At 34.5% G+C, this 27,123-nt stretch overlaps 1 protein-coding gene across 1 annotated transcript in view; it reads left to right on the forward strand.

Annotated features, from left to right (window-relative positions):
• The window catches only part of LOC148941000 (transcriptional coactivator YAP1-like), a 59,695-nt gene extending 32,999 nt beyond the window's left edge, over window positions 1-26,696 (forward strand). The window contains exons 6-11 of the mRNA XM_089105459.1: window positions 3,821-3,915; window positions 6,335-6,418; window positions 13,835-14,032; window positions 20,570-20,748; window positions 21,417-21,504; window positions 26,400-26,696. Of these exons, the coding sequence (XP_088961585.1) occupies window positions 3,821-3,915; window positions 6,335-6,418; window positions 13,835-14,032; window positions 20,570-20,748; window positions 21,417-21,504; window positions 26,400-26,483 (728 nt within the window). The 3' untranslated portion in view covers window positions 26,484-26,696. The remainder of the gene's footprint in view (window positions 1-3,820; window positions 3,916-6,334; window positions 6,419-13,834; window positions 14,033-20,569; window positions 20,749-21,416; window positions 21,505-26,399) is intronic.
• Window positions 26,697-27,123: the final 427 nt, after the last annotated feature.

A 27,123-nucleotide genomic window follows, 5' to 3' on the forward strand; every position in this document is an offset into this window, starting at 1 on the left:
CGTATATTAGGGGGCTCGCCCCCTAGTCAATACCTTGCTCTTTAAGCTAAAGTTCGAATTTTGTTCCAATTCTTTAAAAATGACCCTTAATCACAAAGGCCGTTAATTAGAATAAATAGCTCTTATGAAAGTACTAAAAAATATTTGGCTTAAAGAGCGAGGTATTGACTAGGGGGTGAACCCACTCACATACGTAATATTTTCTGTTCGTTTTAAGTTTTGATGCTGCTCCACACTTTCAGTTGAAAAACTTGTTTTTTTTTTTTGTTTAATTTCTGATCTCTTTCTTAATAATGCTGGGAAATCCTTCACCCCCTTCATAGCAATTTCCCTTTCCCGTGTAAACTTTCTTCATGGAAAGATCCTCCCATATAACACCCGCCCCCCACCAGAAAAAATCCCCCCTGAAAACGTCTGTATACTTCCCAATAACAAATACTATATGTTAACTTTTTGTAAAGTTCATAACTTTCAGCCCTCCCCCCGGGGACTTCGGGGGATTAAGTCATCCCAAAAGACATAGTTATCATATTTTCGACCATGCTGAACAAAATGGCTATCTCAAAATTTTGATCGGGTGACTTTAGGAAAAAAATGAGCGTGGGAGGGGGCCTAGTTGCCCTCCATTTTTTTCGGTCACTCAAAAAGGGCACTAGAACTTTTAGTTTCTGTTCCGATGAGCCCTCCCATGATATTCTAGGACGACTGGGTCGATACAATAAAAGGTTTCTATGATAAATTATCTTAGTATTGTTCATCTTGAGTTTAGTTAATTTTTATTAGATTGGTTATGTAGCTTTAGATTTTAATAGCTAATGACAACTATTGGCAATAGCTAATCATAGGCAGCGCTATCGCCTAAGTAAAGAGCGATGTGGGTACAATGTATTATTTTTTATTTATTTTTTCAGAACAGGGCACTTCATCTAGAAGGAGTTGTCGTAGAAACTTCGAAAGGGGCTTATTCGATTGGAAATTGAAAGTTCTAGTGTCCTTTTTAACAGTCGAAAGTGATTGGAGGGCAACCAGCCCCCCCCCTTACGCCTATCATTTCTCCAAACACATCCAATCAGAATTTTGAGATTGGCATTTCGTTCACCGTAGTTGAAAGTCTTTGTCTTTGAGGATGACAACTCCCCCTCCACCCCGCAGCCCTCGGCAAGGGTTGTAAGTAATGCCCCGTTGGATATAAAGTTTTTAAGGAAAGGGTGGTCGTGTAAACTTCGGAGGGGGCTCATTGGTTTGGAAATCAGAAGTTCTAGTGCCTTTTATAAGAGTCAAAGTCATTTTAAGGCAACTAGCCCCCTCCCATCACGTCTTATTTTCTCCAAATGTATCAGATAGAAATTTTGAGATATTCATTTGTTCAAAAAATAGCCCTAGGTTCACATAACAATGTCTTCGGGATTGACTCCCCCCTCCCAAAGTCTGGGAGCATGGGTTGTAAGTTAAGTCCCGGGGGCATTTGTGGTTTCTATGGAAGGGACGGCCGTGTAAACTTTAGAGGAGGATCATTTTATTGAAAATGTACAGTTCTAGCCCCCTTTTAAGGGTCAAAAGTGATGGAGGGATTTTAAGAGAGCTATTTTGTTCAGAATTGTTAAAAGGTCCAGTAATTATGTCTGGGATGTCAATCTCCCCACAGCCCTCAGGGTAAGGAATGTAAGTTTGGCAATTCGTTCATTGTTCACATATAGTATATGCTATTGAGAAAGGTATGCATGTTTGAACTTATTCCGAAAAGTAGAAGGGCATTCAGATGAGCCTTTCAGAGAATGATGAGGGAAGTGTTGACTTAAATCAAAATACACTATGTATATACGGACTGTCAAAAGGGCGTAACTCAGGAATTACTGAATATATTAATTTGGAAAATTCAGGAAATGATAAGGGAGATGATCAAAAGGGCAATATTTGCATGCTACCACTAGCCTACTACTACAACTACCGCAACTATTACAACTAATATTACCACACAACTGATCTACAATATTGAAGGGAAATTTAACTAAATCAAAAGACACTATGTGCATGCCTATTATCAAAAAAGCGTGTCTCAAGAATTGATTTGGGTATTAAGTTTAGATTTTTAGAGAATGCTTAAAGAGGCAGATCATCTGAAGAAAAGGCAATATGTGCATACTACTGCTAATACTACTATCACTGCTACATTTACTAATACTACTACTACTTCTATTGCACCTACTTGTAAGGCTAAGAGCATTAAGATGAACTTTTTAAGAAGTAAATGAATTTAAAGGTTATCAAATGGACATATCAGCAATGCCATAGCAATGGCTAATTGTATTAAGTTGGAACTTCCAGGACTTGATGAGAGCGAATTTCAACTGACCAAAAGGCAATACGTTAATACTACTGCTGCTACTAGTACTACCGCTGTTACTATTAATATTACTACTAGCAATACCAATACTATTACTGTGAGTATTATTACAACTATGCCTAATGGTGTGAAGATGAAATTTTCAGGGAATTTGGAGTGGAGAAGCTGAACTGAATCACAACATGCCGTCTGTATGCAGGTTGTCAAAAGGGCGTTACAGAAATATCTTACGAACAGTTTGTTGTGTAAAGTTGAAGCTAACAGGGCTTATTGTAGGGGACGTTGAACTAACGAAATGAAAATAGCCAAATGGACCAGAACATGATTTGCACTTTACTAAAAAAAAACAAAAGACCGTGGAATGTCAGTTTAATATACACATACTGATATTTATTCCTTAAAATTTTAATAATTTTTTATTTATTAAAGTCAATAAAAATAAAAAATTTAAAACGTATTTTGCAAAGTGCAAATTATGTTCTGGTCTTGAGAAGGCATGGGGGTTGTCAGCCCTACTCATGTTAATGTTTGCTCGTTTTGAGTTTGACTCGGTTATTTATTATAATTTCCGCAATTTGTGGTAGTTTTACGCTTGGGAGATTATTCGACGATTGGAAGATTATGGAGCTCTTCAGTTTTCTTTAAAAAAACTTATTTTGTGGAAAAAGATTTTTGTATTAATCTCTGTATATAGCCACTCTGATAGCAGTTGTAACAATACCGCAATTCTTGTTCGGTTGCTTTTGTATTGCAGTGCCTTTTCAATATTATCTGGTATCCAATATCTATTATTCAGATAATAGATATATGGTATATCCTCAATATTTTTATAGAGAGGTGGTGAGCCTTGGGCACATTTTAAGTTGTTTTTATACATGGGTGTATCTGCGGGGCTTCGAGGTCCAAGTTGCATCTCTTCCATATGGATTATGTTTGAAAAAAAATTGCCCTAAATACTACAGGAAACGTATTATTTTTTCTCAGTTTTAATCGTCTATTTCGATTTTGACGAAACAAATCTTCAAAAGTTATAAATTTGCCATTTTAAAATGCACATTTGTGTAACTGTTTTGACATTTAGAGTTGTTGTTGCCTGACAAACAAGCAAGTGAAAACTGCACAAAAGTAAGCGAAAGCCCGCCCCCAGAATCACTAGTAATTTTAGTCCTACCTCCCTCCTCAACTGGATTTCTAGATAAAGTGTTGAATGAATTAAATCCTTTGATCGTTGTCATTTTTTTTTTGTTTTTTTTTTCCTCTTTTCCCCCTCCTTTCACGTTATTTTTTTTTTTTTTTTTGCTCTCGTTTCTTTTAAATTATTATTTTTTAAACTGTAATTTTGTAATTTTTTTTTTATATATTTTATTGTGTCGCATTTTTTTTGTTTTTACCCGTGATACTCCACGTATTGTACCTCTGTATAGTGTGGGTTAAAAATAAATAATAATAATAATAATATCTTCCTTGTACCCACAGCTCAGCATCTACAAAAACCGCCAATGGTTGTGAATCCAGCGATGCTCAACCAAACGTCCAGCTCTCCGACAGTCAGTACAGCTCAATCTCAGCAGGTTTGGAAATTCGCATTTTTTTATTTCCTTTTCCTTTTTTCATAGGCCTAGTATGACATGAAAACGTGTCTGCAAAAGCCGCCAAGTCCAGTTAACGGCTTGTTCTTTGACTAAGTTTGCCGTTTTCAAATTCTATTTTGCCTGTAAGCTCTTTCTTGCAATTGATATGCAGGTTTTTAATTGCCTCTCATTCATTCTTTCCAAAATAAATTCTCTTGCATGTCTCTGATTTCAATATTAAAATTTAGGCATTTTTTAAGGCATTTTCCAATGTATCCAATCAAAAAAGAAGCTTAGAAAAAAACATATGTCTTTACTGAACTTTTCCTTACTTTTCCTTTTCTTTACTGAATATAGTGTATAAATACAGTGTTCTATAATAAAAATAGTAAATTCATAGTCTCATGTTGTCAAGTTTACTAAAAGTAAATAGTAAATCTAAAATAGTATCTGTAATAATAGACCGCCTCCCTGAACTTTACGCTCAAGTTTTATTTGTTTAATAAGTGTTTTAAATAAGTAAACAGGTAAATGAGTAAATGAAAATAAGTAAAAAATAGTGTTTTATTTGGTGATTGCCTTTCAAAAGATTTATATTGAAAATGTTATTATGCTTGAAACAAAAGAGAATTTGCCGTTAAAGAGTTTGAGTATACGACTGATTCTACAACTTGAATTCTTTCCTGGATCATAACGGCTGTGCCCTCTTCTAAAGACAGTTGTCTCATAGTTGTGATATTATCTGCCTGCAAGAACATTTGGGTTTACCTTAGCTGAATGGTTGAACTAAACTTTTGGTCAAAACGAATTATAGAGCAGAATAAGATAGGAAAAAGAAATATCAGTAGGTTTTCCATTCAATATTTCTATTTTTAATAATTGCTGCCGTTGTGTCCCAGCCCTCCTCCCCCTTCTCCCTAAAGGAGCTAGATATTGCCCCATCATATGTACAAAAGTTAGCCGATTTTATGGCTTTATCATTATCCCTTATGCTTACTTATCATCGACAGTTGGCTCATATAAAACCAACAAATATTGGCCAAATAAACCCTATTTAAAGAAAGTAGCGCAATAAAGTCCGATATTATACGATAACACGATAGTCCGTGCTAGTCTAATATTATAGGTATTGCAAGAACCCTCGTAGTCTCTCATCTTGGGTGAGTCTCTCATCTTAGAACTCTAAAGCTACAGTAATATATGAAGTTATTAATCCTCTTGTTGTCGTTATTGGAAGTTAGGATAAATTATACCCCTTCCCCCTGGGTGTGATTTAAGTATCCGTCTTGAGATATACAAAAATGGTAACTAAAATATAATTTTATGAGAGGGGGTTTAACCCCCTCTCAAAAAAAGTTCGCTTGATCCGAACCATGATTTAGCCGTTTGTTTTTCTAAAGTGTAATCTATTTGTCTCTTTTGTTTGGTTTATCGAAAGCTTTTTTTGTGAATATTCTTTTTCTTCTTCTTTCATCATTTATTAACTTTCTGTTTGTTTGTTGTTGGGCTCATAACGCGATATAAGTCTTATTCGGCGATTCAAAAGAGCGTATCTGAGTCGTTTGCTTAAAATGCGCTGTTTTTCTCACAAGTATCACGTTCTAGTCGTAATAAAGTGAATTGCTTGTATAAGTGAAATGTTTGTATATTTAGGTCATGTTTACTTTTAAACGTATTGGTGGGTAAAAAAAAGTATCAGAGCAAACATTTTTTAGTAATTCTAGCTCAAGGGCTACCTTTCGTTGTCACTTTTTATGATCAATTTTATTCGTTCTAAATTTGGCTGCGTTTTACATTTAATCGCGAGTCTTTACGGGGGTAGAGAAGAGAGGGGAATGTAAAGAATATATATCTTATAAAGAGAAGCAATTTGAAATTCATAAATAATATTGATTCACTTTTGTAGTAACTTTCATGCGATTATTTATTACTAGCAGCAAAGCCTGTCAAATTTGGCGAGGCGGGGGTGTGTTTCTTCTATCCTCACAAAAGGGTATGTGCTGGATAATTTTGTAAACCACATTGGCCTGCCATAACAAAGAATAAAAAAATAAAGAAATGTAGATCGAGAATGGGGTTTTTATAAGGCCAATGAAAATACTAGACAAAACAAGACAACTATTTCGGGAGGACAACTGTTTCCCTTCTTCAGTGCTATAAGAGAAAGCGTTTTTTTTTCGAAATATTGATCTAGTATTTTGTTGGTCTTACAGAGTGCCATTCTCGATCTTCATTTCTCTGTTATTTGTTTTTCAGTATGCGCTTTTTATTTTTTTTTTTTTTTTTTTTTTTTTTTTGTCTGACAGACTGCTGCAAGTATCGATATAATTGCTAGAGGGTAGAATATGTTTGATTTTGGTATTCAATATTACTTTTACATGTTTGGTATTCCTCAGTAAATAAATTTTTCTATTTGTAGCAACAACAGCAAAAGTTGCGTCTGCAGCGGTTGCAAAATGAGAGAGAGCGCCTTAGAGAACGACAGCAGCTTATTATGCAACAGGTACTGTTAAATAATTTCTTAGACCGCCGCACTGGCTTTCCATTTTCAAATAAAATAAAATGAAAATATAGAAAAACGGGAATAATATTTCAAATAATACAGTGGAATTCTTTCTTTTCACAAATTGTAATTACAGAAAAAGTCAATAAGTCATAAAAAAAGTCAAACAAAATTAAGCTACATTAGACAAAACATAAAGAAAAGGCAAAAACACAAATGATAAAATTCACAAAAAATAAAAATTTGTAATTTCATTTTCTTTTTCTTTAAAATGTATGTTTTGTGTTATCACAGTTAAGTTTTGCGTTACCGCTATTTGAATTATTAAAAGCTTGTATGTATGCTTTGTTTAATTTAGTTTTGTGTGTCTTTTTGGTTTTGTTAATTTATTCCCGTTGATAAAGGCTTCCGGACATGAAGCCGAACTATTCAGTCTTTTATTACCATTAGTGAATAATTTTTTTTTTTTTGAAATGTTATGCCTTTTTCTGTATTTTCATTTCTTTTTATTTGTATAGGTGCTATTCCTATTTTCTGTCTTTTTTTAAACATTTTGTATTAATTTTATTTTATTAATTTGTTTTATTTATTTATATACTAATGTTATTTTGTTCGTTTATAATCCATCTATTTAGTTGACTCATTTTTGTTTTGTTGCATTCTTGAGAATTAATCGAAAATCTCGATATTTTGGGGGATTGTGGACCTCTAGAGCAGTGGTTCTTAAACTTATTTAGATACTGTACCCTTTTTACCTACAAAATATTTTAGGTACCCCTTCTCAGTTACTGGTACTAAGTAAACTACAGTTAAAATATAAATAGAATTGCCAATCCTAGAGTTAAAGGTTTTTTGTTGGCCAGTCGCGTACCCCCCAAAAGTTTTGCGTACCCCCAAGGGGTACGTGTACCACTGCTCTAGAGGAACCTGCCCACCTCCACCCCCCTACTGCCTGTGTACGTGCCGTCCAAAGGGGGGTCTAATGTTAAATTAACAGTAATAGTTGTTGATATGTTTTCCTAATAAATAAAAAGTCTTAAAAGAAAAAAATGAAGCATTTCAGGATTTAATCTAAACAAAGATTATTAATTTTATTCCCCACTTAGGAGTCTATATGCAAAATCTGACATAATTCCGATTTTAGTAAGCTGTACGTGTATGGGGGACTGTTTCCTGAATAATTTGGATCCAAAAAAGCTGTAACATATCTATATAGTGGTATGATAGATTTAGGCCCTAAAACCCTGATGGGACCTCTAAACTAAGTTTGTCTGATCTAATCTTCTTATCCACATCATTAAATGTGGATATTAAATCACATCATTAAATCCCACGCTTTCCAGTGTAAAATTTTAATTAGCTTATCTTTTTCCTTTTTAGTGGAGGTTTTTGTTTGGGCTGTTATTCTGTTTGAATGTGCATTGTCAGTTTAATATAAATATGCTGATATTTACTCCTTAAAATCTTAATTAATATTTGATTTCTTAAAGTTATAAAAGTAAAAACATTTATATTTTTTCAGTAAAGTGCAGATTATGTTCTGGCCTTGGGAAGGCATAGGGGTTCTCCGCCCTACTCATATTAATTTCTGCTCGTTTTGAGTTGGACTCGATTATTTATTGTAATTTCTGTTCGTTTTGGGTTTCATCTATTTATCGATGCTGATTTCTGGTAGTTTCACGTTTGGTAGATTGCTTGATTTTGTTCTTATTCATTCCTGATTTATTTGAGGTTTTTCCTTTTTTTCGAAAACCCTTTTTCGTGGAAAAAGTTTCTTTCATTAATTTCTTTTTGTTTTATACAGGAATGGTCCTTTTCCAGGGAAAAAGCAAATAATAGTTTGATTTATTCCAGTTTTCCTTAAGAATTTATAGTTTGGTATTTATATAACATTATAGCCTGTTATTTATATGTTGGAGAAACTTTTTAGCAATTTTCAACAACATAAATTCTTTTGAGAATCATGACACAAATATCCTAGTAGTGTTTAATATCCTCTAGTTGAAATCTCAAATATCCTCTAGTTGACCTGATCAATAAAAGTTACTACCATTCCCAAAAAAATATCCTCTAGTTAAAAAAAAATCCTAGTTATCCTCTAGTTAGTAATAAAAGTTACTACCATTCCCAAAAAAATCTCAAATATCCTCTAGTTGACCTGATCAATAAAAGTTACTACCATTCCCAAAAAAATATCCTCTAGTTAAAAAAAAAATCCTAGTTATCCTCTAGTTAGTAATAAAAGTTACTACCATTCCCAAAAAAATCTCAAATATCCTCTAGTTGACCTGATCAATAAAAGTTACTACCATTCCCAAAAAAATATCCTCTAGTTAAAAAAAAATCCTAGTTATCCTCTAGTTAGTAATAAAATTTACTAACATTCCCAAAAAAATCTCAAATATCCTCTAGTTGACCTGATCAATAAAAGTTACTACCATTCCCAAAAAAATATCCTCTAGTTAAAAAAAAATCCTAGTTATCCTCTAGTTAGTAATAAAAGTTACTACCATTCCCAAAAAAATCTCAAATATCCTCTAGTTGACCTGATCAATAAAAGTTACTACCATTCCCAAAAAAATATCCTCTAGTTAAAAAAAAATCCTAGTTATCCTCTAGTTAGTAATAAAAGTTACTACCATTCCCAAAAAAATCTCAAATATCCTCTAGTTGACCTGATCAATAAAAGTTACTACCATTCCCAAAAAAATATCCTCTAGTTAAAAAAAAATCCTAGTTATCCTCTAGTTAGTAATAAAAGTTACTAACATTCCCAAAAAAATCTCAAATATCCTCTAGTTGACCTGATCAATAAAAGTTACTACCATTCCCAAAAAAATATCCTCTAGTTAAAAAAAATCCTAGTTATCCTCTAGTTAGTAATAAAAGTTACTACCATTCCCAAAAAAATCTCAAATATCCTCTAGTTGACCTGATCAATAAAAGTTACTACCATTCCCAAAAAAATATCCTCTAGTTAAAAAAAATCCTAGTTATCCTCTAGTTAGTAATAAAAGTTACTAACATTCCCAAAAAGATCTCAAATATCCTCTAGTTGACCTGATCAATAAAAGTTACTACCATTCCCAAAAAAATTATGCCTATGCTCTTTCACAGCCTGGATACAATTACACTTTTGATTTAGTAAAATTTTAAGAGCAGAAGTAATAATAGAAGTAGCCCCGAAAATATGAACTTAATACCTTCAGTCGTTCTGGGTATATTGCTGAGATGTCTTATTGGCAACCAGCATACAAACAGTGTGCTTTGATTTAATTTTAAAGCAACATTTAGTTTTTAAGCATAATGAGCAAATCACAACTGTGGGGGGTTGACCTACCCAATAACCCTAAAGATATAGTTGCTAGACCATTCAGCTATGCTGATCAAAATGGTTGTCTTAAAATTTTGATTGAAAGTGTCTGAAAAATTATGAGCTAAAGAAGGGCTGATTCCCTACAATAATTTTTTATTCTTAAGAGGGCACTAGAACTTTTAATTTTCAATCAAATTAGCTCCTTTAAAACATCAATGATATTATCGCTTTCTATATCCTTATTTGCCCTTTAGTGCTTATATGCCCTTTCATACCTGCATGCATATAGGTTTTCGTTTAATTGAAACTTCTCCTAAACATGCCCTAAAAGTTTCAACTTAATGCAATTAGTGTCGTTAGTTACAGTAACCGTAGAAGCTGCATTAAATGAATGCGCACAGTGTCTTTTGGCTAGCTGAAAATTCACAATCTATGAAGGTATATGATGAATTTTTCAGAGAATATTTCTGTTGTACAGATGACAACCTGCCATCCGTATCCAGGCTGTCAAAAGGGCATATCAGCAATATCATAGGAACAGTTTCGTGTGTGAAATTAAAAATTACAACGCTTGTTGTGGGGGATGTTGAACTGACTAAACGAGAATATTTGCATCATAATACTAACGCTTCTACTCCTACAAATACTGCTACTATTACTATTTGTGCTACTACTCCTACTAAAGCTAAGACTACTACTACCTCCAATTACTTTCGACTATTAAAAAAGGCAATAGTCCTCTCAATTTCCAATTGAATGACCCTTTTATGAAGTTTTTACTGCAACGCTTTCTATCAAAACCTTATATACCCCCGGGGCATAATTTACAACCTTAGCCCTGAGGACTGTGGGAGGGGGGGGGTGTCATATTCAAAGACATAATTTCCGGACCCTTCAACTACATTCAACAAAATGGTTACATCAGAATATTGATCGGAAGTGTTAGGGGAAATGATGGGCGCAGGGGGGGGGGATTTGCCTTCCGGTCGCTTTTGACTATTAATAAGGGCACAAGCCCTCTTAAATTTCCACTTCAATGAGCCTTTTTTGGAGTTTCTATGACAACATTTTCTAAAAAAAACAACTTGTATGTCCCCAGGGCATAACTTACAACCTTTGCCCTTGGGGTTTTGGGGGGTTTGTCATCCTCAAAGACATAATTTCCAAACCTTTCAACTATGTGGAAGAAAATGGCTATCTCAAAATTTTTATTGGATGCGTTCGGGGTAATAGTGGCCATGATATGGGGGGTTACTTGCCCTCCAATCACTTTCAACTATTAAAAAGAGCACTAGCCTTTTCAATTTCCAATCAACTGAGCCCTTTTTGAAGTTTCTACGACAACGCTTTCTATAAAAACCTTATATGCCCCAAGGGCGTTACAACCCTTGCTCTGAGGGCTGTGAGGGGTTATCATCCTCGAAGAGCTAATTTCCAGGACTTTCAACTACATTGAACAGAATGATTATCTCAAAATTTTGATTTGATTTGTTTGGGGAAATGGTGGGCGTGAGAGAGGGGTTAGTTGCCCCTCAATCACTTTCGAATATTAAAAAGAGCCTTTCCATTTTTTAATCGACTGAGCCCTTTTTGAAGTTTCTACGACAACGCTTTCTATGAAAACCTTATATGCCCCCAGGGCATACATTACAACCCTTGTCCTGGAGGGATGCGGGGAGTTTGTCATCTTCAAAGAATTAATTTCCAGAAATTTCAGCTACGTTGAAAAAAATGACTTATCTAAAAATTTTGATTGGATGTGTTTGGGGAAATGGTGGGCGTAAGAGGGGGGTTAGTTGCCCTCCAATTACTTTCGACTATTAAAAAAGACACTAGCCCCTTTCAATTTCCAATCGAATGAGCCCTTTTTGAAGTTTCTATGACGACCTTACCTTAGTCCTTAGATCCTCCTGCGCCGCCAACTACGTTGAAGAAAATTATCCCCCAGGGCATAACTTTACAACCTTTGCCCTGAGGGCTGTGGGGGGAGTGTCATCCTAAAAGGCATAATTTTCGAACCTTTCCAACTACGTTGAACAAAATGCCTATCTAAAAATTTTGATTGGATGTGTTTGGGGAAATAGTGGGCGTGAAAGGGGGTTAGCTGCCTTCCAATCACTTTTGGCTATTAAAAAAGGCAATAGTCCTCTCAATTTCCAATCAAATGAGCCCTTTTTGAAGTTTCTACGACGACGCTTTCTATAAAAAACCTTATGTGCCCCCAGGGCATAACTTACAATCCATGCCTTGAGGGGTTTGGGGGCTGTCATCCTCAAAGACCTTATTTCAAGAACTTTCAATTACGTTGAACAAAATGGCTATCTCAAAATTTTGATTGGATGTTTTTGGGAAAATGGTGGGCGTAAGGAGGGGGGGGGGTAGTTGCCCTTCAATCACTTTTGCCTATTAAAAAGGGCACTAGCCGTTTCAATTGCCAATCGAATGAAACCTTTTTGTAGTTTCTACGACAACGCTTTCTCACAACCTTATGTGCCCCCAGCGCATAACTTACAACCCTTGCCCTGAGGGCTGTGGTGGGAGGGAGTACCATCCTCAATTTCCAATCGAAAGAGCCCATTTTGGAGTTTCTATGACAACGCTTTCTATATAAAGCCTTATATGCCCCCAGGGTATAACTTACAACTCTTGCCCTGAGGACTGTGGAGGCAGTGTCATTCCCAAAGACATAATTTCCGGACCTTTCAACTACGTCGAACAAAATGCCTATCTCAAAATTTGGATTGAATGTGTTCGGGGAAATGGTCCTTGTGAGAGGGGTGTTTTCCTCCAAGCACTTTCCATTATTAAAAAGGTACAAGCCCATCCAATTTCATAACGAATGAGCCCTTTTCGAAGTTTCTACGACAACTTCGATACGAAGTGCCCTGGTTTAAAAAAAAATAATAAATAATACATTGTGACAACATCGTTCTTTACTTAGGCAGCGCTATTGCGCTGCCTCTGATAAAATCATCTTAGAAACTTCAACAGATATTTGCCAAAAGGGCTATATTCTCCTTAATCCTACAAAACTGTAAACATAAGTATAGTTCAAAATCATGCCAATCAAGCCAAGTCACAAAAAGTACCCGGGTCTACTACATGCAAAAATATCTTCCTTAAAAAAACTAACCTGATGTAATCTCTTTCTCTCAAAATCTCTGTCTCTTAGTCTCGAAGGGTACTAAAGCTTCAGCTTTTCATTGGAGTAAGATGAAACCTAAAACGAATTGAAACCTAAAACAAAAAGTTCAAGGTGACGCAGTAACTTAAAAATCATTTTTGAGACCTATAGCGTCGGTTTACCGTCATAGAGACAAAGGGCCCATTTGCGTATTCTCCCAGGAGACTAGCCATCATCGAGAGATGTCAAGAATATGGCGGTTGTGTGTTAAATTGACTGCGAAGAGAGTGAATTTTTACGTCCCTTTTGTCGGTAAACTTGTCAATCAAAACGTGTTTACAGTACGGGTTTTCTAACAGGTATGCTAGAAAATTTCCAGGAACTTTCACTGAACTTCAAAAGGAAACCTTTCACTGAACTTCAAAAGGAAATTCTGTTCCATTTAATTGAAAAAAAAATCGTTTTTTGATAAAATAAGTTTCATTAAAGCTAAATATCTCCATCAGAAAACGCGAGAAGTTAAACGGTTTTTCTAAGATTTCAAAGGAATTAGTTGTTGATTTTTTTGTTGTCCGTCGTTTATTTGGATCTTTTATCCAAGCTCTGCAAGTTATGGCAAGGAAATCATTCCAAAGAGTTTGTCTGCACGAACTGAAAAGCATATAATGGACGAGGTATGTTGATTTTTTTAAGGTAGCCTACCATGTCACCATAAAAAATGAATTTACAGAAAACTATTTTGTGAGTAAGATATCCCAATATAGGTAGCAGTGTACTGGTATTCCATAATCATACGAATGTAGAGAAATGTCAAAAGACGTTTGATTTGCACTAGTTTTACAGGTGTATTGCGTAAGGTGAGAAGCAATCATTATTGTTTGGTTTTAGTTTTAATTTTGATCTTTACTTCCATCAGAGCAAACTTTATTTTTTGATTGTTTGTAAGATTATTATATTAAGATGCAACTAATTGCAGATGGCAAGAGAGCAAGGAAAGATTCGTCATCAAGAAAACCATTCAACCGTTGCCTCACCACCATCACTCATAAACAACCTCAAACAAACCGTAAGTGGACAGCAATCATCTTCCACGGTTGGGACTAACTCAGCTTTGCAACAACAGCAAACTACATCCATACAATTGATACAAAGAGGCGTGGCTTCTGGACAACAAGTACACGATGTTTTAATTGGCTCTGCTTTTACTTCGCTTTTATTTTATGTTTTATAGTCCAGGACCCACAAATTGTTGCCGTGAATATTTGAAATCTGGCTAATGTTGACATTCACTGGTGAATGTCTGAAATTAATTTTTCTTTGCTTTGATTCAGTTAGGTTTGCGAGTCAGCTTTTTCAGTTTATGCAAGCCGTAATGGTAAAAGTTAAGTTTAGGTTAAATTTGGTTATAAATATCAGAAATGGGTTAAAAACGTAACCAAACCTAATCTAACCTAACCTGTTATCATCAAACCTTGCATTAAATTGAAAAAGTTAACTGACAACACTGACTAAATCCAAGGAGAAAAAAATGTATTTCGAACATTCACCCGTGGATGTCGACATTCATGAATATCGAATATTCACGGTAATATATATATATATATGTATATATATATATATATATATATATTATCAGTGTGAGATTATCTTTTTAGATTTTGAAATCTCATTAATTCAGTGACATTGAAAACAATTTCTCGGACTACAAAGCTATAACCCCACTGTGACGTCACCGCCTGCTTAATTGGATTGAGTTTATATTGGTGACGGTTTTTGGCATTGATTTGGAGTGGATTTTTATCCATACCTTGCATTAAATTGAAAAAGTTAACTGACAACACTGACTAAATCCAAGGAGGAAAAAATGTATTTCGAACATTTACCTATGGATGTCGACATTCATGAATATCGAATATTCACGGTAATATATATATATATATATATATATATATATATATATATATATATATATATATATATAAGTGCAATTATGAAATAATGGTCGACTCGGATATCATTTTAAATCCAATATTGAATTTTATTTCTCGATCGATGATCCATGGTATCAAAGTAGAGACAATAATTGCTAAGTCGACAAGCTTTTTCAATCATGAAACCATTCTAAAGGCAAAGGAGGTTTTACATCAGGTGCTAGAAATTGGAACACGTTTAATTAGATGCCGAAAAGACGATGAAAATGTCCTTGACATTTGTAAGTGGTTATCTAAGGCATCGATAGAAAAACGTAAGATCCCGAAATTCGTGATATACTCACCATGTGAAATTCCAACAATTGGTGATGCGATCATTGCAACGTTAACCTGTCGCATGAATGAACTTTCCCGTAAAATTGACAGTTTGTCTGAGCTAAATAAGCAACATCTCGCAGTACAGGCAACTAAATAAGCAACATCTCGCAGTACAGGCAACACAGGCAACTTCTGCCTGGCCCTCTTCCGCTCAGTCGTCTTGCATCAAGGGCCAATCCAATCCTCCTACCTATGCTGTTGTTTTAAAAAATTGCCCGTCCAATCTTTCATCTCCACTACTAAGGAATAATTTTATTGATAAAATATGTCCTGAAGCTGCAAATGATATTTGAGAGGTGAAAAGTTCTTCATCAGAATGGAAAATTGTCGTAAAAAGTAAACCCGCTGCCTCCTCAATTGCTGACCAGATAAAAAAGTTCCAACCTGGCCTTTTAGCCTCTGTTAAATCCCCCGCTTTCATCGGTGTAATAAAAGGCGTACCGACAGAAATGAATGAAAAAGATCTAGAGAAAATTATTCCAAAATGTGTCAAAGCTTTGCAGTGTGGCAAGTCACGTGTCTACAAGATTTATTTTGAACAACGGAGTGATCTCGATTCCTTTCTGAAAAATTATGTGAAGGTGGGTTATGAAAATTTATCTGTCCAGAATTTCATATTCATGCCTAGACGGTTTTTCAGATGACATCAACAAGGACATCTTGCTGCTGATTGTAAGAACGCAGAACTGTGCTCTCGCTGTGGTTCCACGGAGAACTCTTCCACCAGGGATAATCCATGTGTTCGGAACATGTTTTGCATTACATGTAAAGAGTCTAATCACACCTGTTACAGTATCAAATGCCCTGGCAACGCTCAAACCGATAAACGGGCAGCTAAGTCGATAAATGGATGTTCGTTTTCTCTCTTGGAACATTAATGGTGGTCTTATAAAAAAAAGACCTATTCTTGAAAATATACTTCATAATCATGATATTCTGTGTTTGCAGGAACATTTCCTGGCCAACCACAGCCTTAGTTTACTTGACATTAGTGCCACCTTGAAAACTTTCGGTTCCAGCTAAACCCAGTGTTTCTAAAGGCAGAGCTTCTGGTGGCATTGCTTGTTATGTAGCCTCGAATCTTAATTCTAGTGTCATCTTTTCCAATTATAGCTTTTTAGCTGTTCGACTAGGTGAGTGTGCAAAAATAAATGTGTTTTTGCCGAAATATTACAAAGATAAAGATTCGGAGAGATATTTCGCTTTAATAGTTAGTAAACTTAGCTCTTGTCTTCGTGATGTCCTTAAACTGAAAATCCCGTGTTTGATCGTAGGTGATTTTAATTGCGATTTAAATTGCAGTTTGTCTTCAGCTTCTATCCGTACTTCTTTACTATTAGGAATATTTGGTGATGATTTTAAAGTTCAACAGAAATCTGCTCAGTTTACTTACATTCATTCTCCCTCTTGCACATCTAACATTAGCCATGTTGTGTCATATAACCTTGATATACTTTATGTTGAGGTAGTTTCCAAATTTCAAGTTTCAGACCACCTTCCTATTGCTTCTAGTTTTAAACGAGAAGCTTCTCAGATTCCAGTGTTAGAGGCTCATACTGTTCACCGGCGTAAGTGGTATACTTCTCGCGATTAGAATAAAATTGACACATCTCAGTTCATCGAAAGTTCAGATAGCATCCTAAACAAGATCCGGGTTCCATTTCATCTTCTGCAAAAGTCTTCTAAAAAGACATTAATGAGGTTGGATTAACTCTTGATATCTACTCCGCAGGAATCTGCCATGCACTTTTGTGTGCTGAAAAAAGGGCAGTTCCTCTTAAAAAAATTTGATGTTGGCACACAAGTTCCTGGGTGGTCAGGAAATCTAGCGCTGTCTGAAGCTTGTGACCGTGCTAAGTTTTAGTACAAATTATGGAGAGATTGGCTATGCCCCCGTCAAGGAATAGTCAATGAACTGAGAAAAGTGTCAAAAAAATGTTTTACTAAAGAACTTACCCTTCATCGATCTAAAATGATCGATCTTCATCGATCATCGATCTACTGTGGAAGCTATTACCTCGTACTATCTCCTCCAATTTGCCAGACCCGAATGACATTCCTTTGTCCGAATGGATATCCCATTTTTCAAATGAATTTTCTGAGCTTGATCCTGTTTTAGAGTCACAATTTTGTGACGAGCTCTGCAACTTCATTGATGAATCTCCTGACCTTGATTTTGTTGTTACTTGTGACACTGTTGTAAAAGCCATATCCCAACTTAAAAAGAAAGCGTCTTGTGGCATAGATAAGGTGAGCACTCTACACATCATTAATGAAAGTTATCTATTGGTGCGTCACCTCAGCCTTCTCATGCAAATGATATTTGTTACAGGTATTGTTCCATCCTCGTTCTGCATTGGTGATCTGACTCCGATTCCCAAAAAAGGGAAATCTGAGCTGCAATGTTCCTCTTTCCGTCCCATCACCGTCTCTACTACGATATGCAAACTTTTCGAGCTTCTTTTTCTTGATGAGTTAAGACAGAAATGTTACGTTCCCCCATATCAGTTCGGTTTTCAGGCTAATCTTGGCTGTTCTCATGCTCTTATAGCAGTTTTACTGCCCTCGCCGACGCTGAATCTTCGGGAGAAAGCATGATCCTCACCGCACATGACGTTAAACGTGCGTTCAATTTCTTAATTCATTCGTTCATGCTTCTTCATATGACAAGACGAGGTGTAAACCCATCAGTTGTCCGTGTTCTCAGGGATTTATATAGGAATCTAAGCGTACGTTTAAAACTTCCATCCCGTTTTCCCCTGCAATCGGCTCTTCATCAATCCCAATATAATTGCATTAATTCTCGTGTGAGGCCAAACTCTTCGAATGGCTCGAATATGCTTGTGATTCCTCAGTACCCCATCCTCGTTAAGAAAGGGACTAGACAGGGAGCTATCTCTTCCCCAACCCTTTTCAATAGTAGTGTCCTGGATGTTCAGGCAAATTTTCTTCCTTCATGCATTCTTGGAAGAATCGATATGTCTCTTATTTGGTATGCTGATGGCATCTTGAATCTCAGGCGTACGATCCAGCTTATTGAGGAGAATTTTAAAAATCCTCAAAGATGAATATTCAAAATCAGGCTGTCTTCTAATCCCGAGAAATCTGAAGTTGTCATTTTCAATTGGCGAAATTCTTTTAATTCTCTTCTAAATTTGGGCGATTCTCTTGGTAATCCCACAGACCGTATTACATACCTGGGCCTTCCAATTGGCACATCTATAGGCCACTCACGTCGTTTGCTGATTTCTCACGATGAGTGTAAAATTAGCATTTCTTACGCTGGAATCGTAAAAAGCAAACTACGTCTCAACCGTTACCTTCTAGGATCCATTTACAACACCACAGCCCTTCCTCATCTGCTTTACATTGCTCCTTTCTGGAAATTCTTTACAATTGCAGATAAAAAGCACCTACGATCAATCTTCTTCAGATTTGTTAAATATCTTCTACATTTGCCCCCTTGGACAAGAAACCGTAAAATTATTCATTTGTATAAGCTATCTGACCCTAATATTAGCATTAATAAATCTCTATCCCGTTTTCAAAGTAAGTTTAATCATCCATGGTCAACAATTTGTTATCAATAGTTTTTTTGTATTAATGTAATCCTTTCGTTAGCATCATTGTTCGTATTAACCTAATGAAGAGTTTTATTGACGTTCTTGGATTTTTAGCTTTTGTACATATATTATCATTATCATTTTATAACTTTATTAACATTAACATGTATTATTATTATCATTTGTTCCCTTAGAAGAAAGTTTGCTTTACTGAAATTCGTTTTAGGGTTTTGATTATAGACTGATCCTAATTAAATGTTCCTCTCCATCAATAAACAACAGTTTATAAGATGTAATGAAATGACAATGCCACTCTTTCAAGTTATTTATCTTTAGTATAATTGTAAAAATAGATAAGTAATTAATTATGTATTTATGAATTTTTACTAGCACAAGTTTTTCTAAAGCATCGGTGCCTTTTATACCAAATATAGTCCAAGAGGCGCATAATGTTCTTAGGGAAATTAAACCTAATCATCTTATAGGAGTTGGGTCTACCCATTACGTGCTGCACAATTCCCTTTGTAAATCATGCCTACCTGCCTATATTGCATGGAGAGAGCTTGTGGGGGAATTGAGACTGCAAGAACGTGGAGTGGTGTTTTTTTCTGGTTTGGCGAAACCAGAAAAAGACAGAAAAGACGACATATGTAAAGCATTAAAAAATGGTTCATGAATTTCGAGTTATGAAATGATATTCTTCAATGAGTACCAACTTCTTAATACTTTTTCGCGTGCTGGCCATGGTATGCGTTGCGCAGGTACCGATCTTCTGATTCAATGCCTTCGGCTGGAAATGCAATGCGTTGTTGGGGGCAAATCATCGGACGCTTTCCGTGTTTTTCCCCCCGATTTCTCCAGCTACCCATTTAAAGCTGGGTAGACTCTAGGGTGAGATAACAGTCACACCATTGACCCCCGTTCCAAACCAAATAACCAGCAACACCAGTACTTGAACTCCTGACCTCAAGATTTCACGTCCGAAACGCTAACCACTCGGCTAGGACTGTATGAGACTGCAAGAACCAAGCATAAAATTTTCTCATTTTTATGTTAGTTTACAGCTTTAGCTATTTTGTTGAAGTTCAGTGTTTAGCATATTTTTACCTTTTTTTATTACTTCAATACTTTTAATTCCAATTTTCATATTTAATATGCCTCACTGCTATCATTATATCACATTTGCTATTTATATCCAAGAGACGCCGAAATCACATCTGCTGATAATAAAAAACGATATTTATGAATCAGGTTTTTTTTTTTTTTTTTTTTTTTTTTTTTTTGTGTTTTTTTTGACATAACACCTGTTTTTCAGAATCAGAGAATCAAAATGACAAGATGCTTATTTTGAAAAGCTTGTATCAGTACTAAGCTGTTTACACCTACTGTTACAGGTACACAAAATTGATGTTCTGAACAACCATCATCTCTAGTTTCAAAAATTATGACTTAATTCCTGACTGACTAGTTAATAAAAAAATTCATGCTTGAAATTTAAGCTTGAAAAAATATATACGCCGTGCGTAATTGGTGCTTTAACTCTGCCTAATTTTGATTTTATATACAAATGTTACTATAATCTAGCCTGGATATTAGCCTTATATACTTGTTATCATGACGTGATATTTTCGTTTTTTCCCTTTGGTTTCTTAGGTTATATTTTACTTTTAATTCTTATAGCTTACACAAATTAGGTTTCTGCTTTTCATTTGAAACCATTGGGGCATTAAAATTCATGTGTTTTTAGCTTATGCCAGTTCTTTTATTCTTGCTTCTTTATAAACTAAAAGTACTGGTATTGGGTATTTGATATTGCTAATCATAATACCTCCTTCTTAGGTTGGTTCACACATTGTCCAAGTAACTAGCCCCTCTCAAGATTATCCTCATGCAAGACAAGAATCAACTGACTCGGGTTTGGGCATGAGAGCCAATTATAGTATGCCCCATACCACGGAAGATTTTTCGGCAGGCATTGATGACACTATGGATCATAGCATTGACACTGATTTAATTAAGTGCTCTCTGTTAGAAAGCAAAACTGAAAAAAATAATTAATAAAATATCATACCTGTAAAATAAATATTATGTCAAAATAGCGATCTGTGAAAATAAGGCTTATACAAAATTAAAACGACAAAAAAATAAAACTAATGTTATTTTTATTATTGTAGTTATTATTATTCTAGCATCTAAACATAGAAGATATTATAAAACTGAAATTAAGTGAAGGCTGTAAAAATAGAATACTAAAAATGGCAATTACAAAAATAAACAAAATATAAAATTATCCAAAAAATTTATTTTGCTTCTGCGTTATTTGTTTTTCAACTCTTTCCCTTAGCTTTTGCAAATCGATCTCAGTTTGAGTTTTGTACATCGTGACCCGTATCGCAGGTTAGCAACAGTTATGTCCAAGTGTGTTTTGTGTTTGATCAATTTCGTTTTCGTAAATAATGATTCATATGTGTAAGTTGAACCAGAAGTGCTAAGAATCTGGTGTGTCAGATGTGTCAAATTGCAAATTTGTCCTTTTTGACGAAATTGCCAAAAATTATGTTATTTTTACAAAGTGATAATATTGTAACCATTACTCCCTTTGCAGTATTTATTTCCTTGTTATTCTTTTCATTTTGTTCGTTCGTATTTAATTACTAAGCTTCTTTTTTCCTATTTCTGCAAATAGGCCTGGCTCTGTAAACAATTCAGATATGGTGGAAACTAGCATGCCGGTTGCCATGGATACTAAAGATGATCTGGTGCCTACCTTAGAGGTATGATCAATGCTAAATTTTTTTTTCAGTGACTATTGTGTTTCAAAATGGTTATTTGTTATGGCCTTCCTTATTTTTTAAGACATTCTTTATTTCTTTATGGCCCTATCAAAAAAGCCAGTTGGTTGGGCTTACTTTTTATTTGTTATTTGTTTATTTGTTATAGCCTTCTTTATTTGTTATGACCTTCTTTGTTTCTTTATGGCCCTACCCAGAAGGCATTTGGTTTGCTCACTTCCTAACATATATGTCTGGTTAGAGAAATACTTGGCAATTGCACCATTTTTTTTCTTCTTTTTTTATTAATACCAAAATACGGTAAGCCTTATTAATCTTGTCGTAATAAGCAATTATAAAAAGTCTATAACAATGTTGACAACATAATACACACATACAGTTCTATGAAAAGTAACACACTCTGAAAACATAATAATTGAAACATACCGAAAAGTAAGCATACAAAATAACTGAAAAACATACTGGTTACAAAACAGCTAATACAAAAAATAAAAATATTCTCAAAACGGATTGTTATAAGACCTAGTAAAGAAATCTGTAGAGGCTAAACTACTTTTGAAAGACCCGACCGTGGTACTTGCAACTATTTACGACGGAAGTGCGTTCCAAGTTATTTATAGTTAAAAATTTTGTAAATAATGTAGTATAGTAAATAATATAGCTAAATAATTCAAAGAAATATTTAAAGTTAGAGTAAATAGTTTAATAGCTATATTCAAAGTAAATAATTATAGTTTAAATAAATAATATTTATTGTTAAAGTAAAATTTATTGTTTAATTGTTCAAGTCAAATAGTCGTTTTTCTTTTATGGTAATGGCTGTTGAAACTAGTCACTTATTTGTAACGTAAATCCGCTGGAGGATTTGGGCTTCAATACCCCCACCCTATCATGTGCCCCTGTGTTCCATAATTGATTGGACAAGCATATCGAGAAAAGAAATAATGAGGTTTTTATTATTGCTGACGGTCTAGTATATATATATTTTTAAAAAACGGATTGACTGACATTTTGGCCAATACCTGGTATTAAATAATCATCACAATAATATTAAGTACTATTGTTTGTATGATCTACTATCAAACATAATAATGTTGACAACAAAAGGACAACAAAATCCAAAAACAAAATTTAACAACACCATTAAAACTAAATACGACAGAAACACTTATGAAAAATCAATTAAATTATTGTAGTATACAGTAAGGATTGGCTTGCGTTTAGTGCCTTGGCAAACCAAATACGATGATTTATCACAGAAATGAAAGGGTCTGCTATACCGTGCTTAAAAGATATTATAATCGCATATCCGTGTCTCTAATCCAAATGCTTAGACGAAGCAGGTACTTGCAGCATCTATAAAAAGTCAAAATAAAATTAAAAAAAAAATTATGTATTAAGTAAGCAGTTCAATATGACACCAAAGTGTAACGTATAATTTGGTTGGCAGCAATAAAAAGTTATTAAACTTGTTTGTGGTTATCTCCAAAAAAATAACACTAGTTCAAGTTATTAGTGATGAAGAACTATTAGATTTATAAAATATAAAATGCATAAACTATAAAATTAGTGTTTCAAGTGTATAATATGATGCATTTCCCACTGGGGGATGGGGGGATTCTACGGAAGGGAGGATTGCCAGAGTAATTGGAAAAATCATTAGAAATGTAAATCTTTTTCAAATGAAAGTATTTTAAGGAGAATTTTTTTGGTGGAATCATATCCAAGAAATTTTACGGGGGAGGGGGGATCGTTAGTGAGGCCGGGCATTTCGGAAGGGAATTTCACGAGTTGGGGGATATTTCACGTAGGAAGAACTTTCGGCGGCGGCGTCTCCCGTAAGGATAGCCAAATTTACCAGGATTATTTGAAAAATGATCAAAAATTAGCAAAAAATAAGTTTTTTTTAACTGAAAGTGGGGAGCAACATTAAAACTAGAACGAGCAGAAATATGGCGACAAACAGTCAAAAATAATTTCTAAGACCATGCTGGCTAATCATGACAAAACGAAAAAACAATAAAGAAGAAAGACACGAGGATAAAACGAAAATTGTGGCCTCTCATAGTCCTTCAGCTTCCAGACTGGGGTTATCCACAATTTTTCGTCCTCTTATGTCGACGCATACTTCTTACATTAAAAATTCAGTTCACCTTGTTGAGAAATTAAAAGACCTTGATATAAAAAAGACACAATTTTGGCCAGTTTTGATGCCATTTCAATGCATACTTCATATGATATTAGAAAGTGTGAATTTGCTCTTCAAAAGAAACTAGAAGATAATTTTGACCGGATGGAATATACAACATTAGATACTGAAACCATTGTGCGTCTTGTTCACCTTTGCAATAGATCTTCCTTATATTTTGGGTACAATAATCAATTTTTCACCCAAATCATGGGTCTTCCAATGGATACGAGCCTTTTACCTTTTTTGCCCACTTTTTACATGGAATTTATTGAAACCTCCGCTTTGAATACTTTTCCTCTGAAACACCGTTTCTGGGGCCGGTTTGTCGATGATGTTATCTCTGTTTGGTATCATGGAGAGATAGAACTTAACACTTTTTTGACTCATCTTAACAGTTTGGATTCTAACCCTCAGTTCACCTTAGAACTAGAAGGTAATCATAAACTGCCTTTTCTAGACGTCTTAATCTTCAATATATCCCAGCCTTCGAATATTTGATTTATAGAAAACCTACACATAATGACAGGTATTTGCATTTCTCTTCCAACCACCCTCCTTGCGTGAAAAGAGGAGTAGTTATATCTTTAGTCGATCGTGTAATAAGAATATGTTCAAAAGCTCATATAATCCTAGAATTGAATTATCTGAAGGACATTTTGTTTTGCAATTGATATCCCATAAAGTTATTGAAACTCATCATAGAAAAAAGACAAAAAAAAGGCAGAAAAGGATTCATCAACTCCACAACCTCCAACAGATATCATCCCTTTAGTGGGTGATAAGAAAAACTTTACTGTTTTACCCTATTTTCCCAAATTAAGTGACAAACTGCAAAAGAAATCTAAAAAAAACATAACTTAAATGTCACCTTCAAAAATTCTAATGAAATTCAGAACTATTTTAACAGCAGCAAATATAAAACAAGCCCAATTTTAGGCAGTCATGTTTATAGGGTTCCCTGTTCTTGCGGCTGTTTCTATGTTGGAAGAACCCACCATTAATTGGGGGAGAGGTTGTTGGAACACAGGTCTTCAATCGACAAAGCTGTGGAGCTACTGTAAAGGCCTGAGACTTTTGATTTCGCTTTGGCTCAACATGTGTATGATAATCCACACCATTTCATTGTATTTGACAACACCTCCATTACTGCCCCCGTCAAAATTCTCATGCAAGTTTTCAAGGAGGCTGTTGAGATAAAAAAGCAAATTCACTGAAAGGTAGCTCTCAATAGAGACTCTGGAGAAACCCATTTAAGCCCTATTTATACTGAACTAATTAATTCTGATCGTTAATCAACATTCTGATAATTCTGATCGTTATTTAAATCAACAAAATCATACCTTAAATCAAACCTGGGAAGTGTTTAGCTTTTAAAAATGCTCTGTAAAATAAATTAAAAAATTGAATTGCCATTTAATCAGTTACCATTTCACCGTTACATTGAAAGGGTCGTCAAATTTTAGTTATTGTGTTTGTTTTAAGGTTTGATTTTTTATATTATCCTTGGATTTTTATAATATTTTATTATCGTGCACTGAGGACGGTCAAGCGGAGGTCTTGACCGAAATAATCGTATTATAGTCTACGTTTTTCACTGGCTCGTATTATCCTCATTTCTCTCTTTATTGTTTTTTCGTTTTGTCAAACTTTAGCGTAAGTAGCAAGGTATTGAGGAGGGGGACAACCCCCTCATATATGGAATAATTTTTGCTCGTTTTGAGTTTTAATGTTGTTCTTTACTTTCAATTGAAACAACTTGTTTTTTTTTTATTTAATTTCTGATCGTTTTTCAAATAATTCCGGTAAATCTGGCTCCCAGATTCACCGTAATTCTTTCAGAATCTGGCGCAATTCTTCTCTCTTTTGGGGGAGTTTCCCCCCTTTTTCGAAAATCAGACAGTTTTTCTTAAGCTCGTAGCTTTTGATGGGTGATACTAAACTTAATGAATCTTATGTATTTGGAAACAGCATTAAAAGCTAATTCTTTTTATGTATCTATTGATATCAAATTCCTTTTTTAAAGTTCCGGTAACTATTGAGCCGAGTCACTCCTTACTTATAGTTTGTAACCACAAACTGTTTCATTATTTGCTGAATAAATTTTTGACGACAGTTTTTCATCAGAGCTGAATAAGCTCCAATTCGTTCTTTTCATAATTGAAAATTCTTAGTGTATTTATCTATCAGAATAAACTATAAATCTTCCTGTTAAAATCTTTCTTTGAAAGTCTTGTGTTGCTGCAAGATTTTTTAGTGTAAGATGCCTTCTTTTTTATTTCAATTATATTTTTGGTACACCATAAATGTATAAACAGAAAATGTTAAACCACTTGACTTCGACCATTTCTTCAATTTTTAAATCACTCGCTTAAAATTTGTTTTGCTGTCCGAACTACATTCAATAGAGAATAATAATTGCGCTTTTTCAATAAGTAGGTGCAATTAGTTCAAGAATCGGTGTTGAATGTAGGTTAATCATTGCTTAACGATGATATAATCATGATATTACTGTAGCCTACTAGTATATAATGTTAGATTAATTATTTTCATCATTAAATTATCATATTAGTTGCTATTAAAATATTAAGTTAATTATTGTTAAAGGATTATGGCATAATTAGTCATATATATTTACTATTATTTTTTTAAATTATATTGTTAATTTACCTCTATTTTTATCTCTTAGTTTGGAGAAGAACTTTCAAACGACATCTTGAATGATGTTTTACTTAATTCAGGAAAAGTGGACAATGTCTTAACCTGGCTATGAGAAAATTCATCAGTGACTTAAACAAACTGACAGTTACCTATGTGACATAATCAAAGTGAAATAATTATCAGGTGAAATAGATTGACAGTTATCAAAGTGAAAATAAAAAGAAATGGCAATACAACGCGGCCTTTTTGTGTTTTTATGTGCTACTTAAATTGTTATATTCTTCGTCTTTTTTTCGAGGAAGGGAAAGTGCTATTTTTTCCTAGGTCTACTTTAATTAGCGTGGAAAATTGCTAACAGTGGAAACGACAGTTTGCTTCCAGAAAAAGAATCCCTTGAGTATTACTTACAAAAATCATGGGATCTTTAATTAATTTACGCTAATCTTCAATTAATTTACTCGGATTATAGTACTACAGCCATACTGTTGGTGATGCTTTTTTTATTGATAAAATAAGCTTAGAAACTGACCCCCCCCCATCCTTCCCCAGTGGTCAAATGGGGTACAACCCTTAAAAAAGCATAACTAGGATATACACTTGCTTTTGTGCCAGTTTTAGTTGATTAAAAAAATCTTTTGCTAGATTTTCAATGACAAGATTGGGATCCCCCCCCTCCCCCATAGATGTCAGATTAGAAAACGAGTCTCCTAAATTTATAACTAGGACACTTATTTCTACTTTCCATCACAAGT

The sequence above is a fragment of the Artemia sp. Qi Xiang Cuo genome, chromosome 19 (assembly GCF_049724085.1).
Source record: "Artemia sp. Qi Xiang Cuo chromosome 19, ASM4972408v1, whole genome shotgun sequence".
In the NCBI taxonomy this organism is placed as follows: Eukaryota; Metazoa; Arthropoda; class Branchiopoda; order Anostraca; family Artemiidae; genus Artemia; species Artemia sp. Qi Xiang Cuo.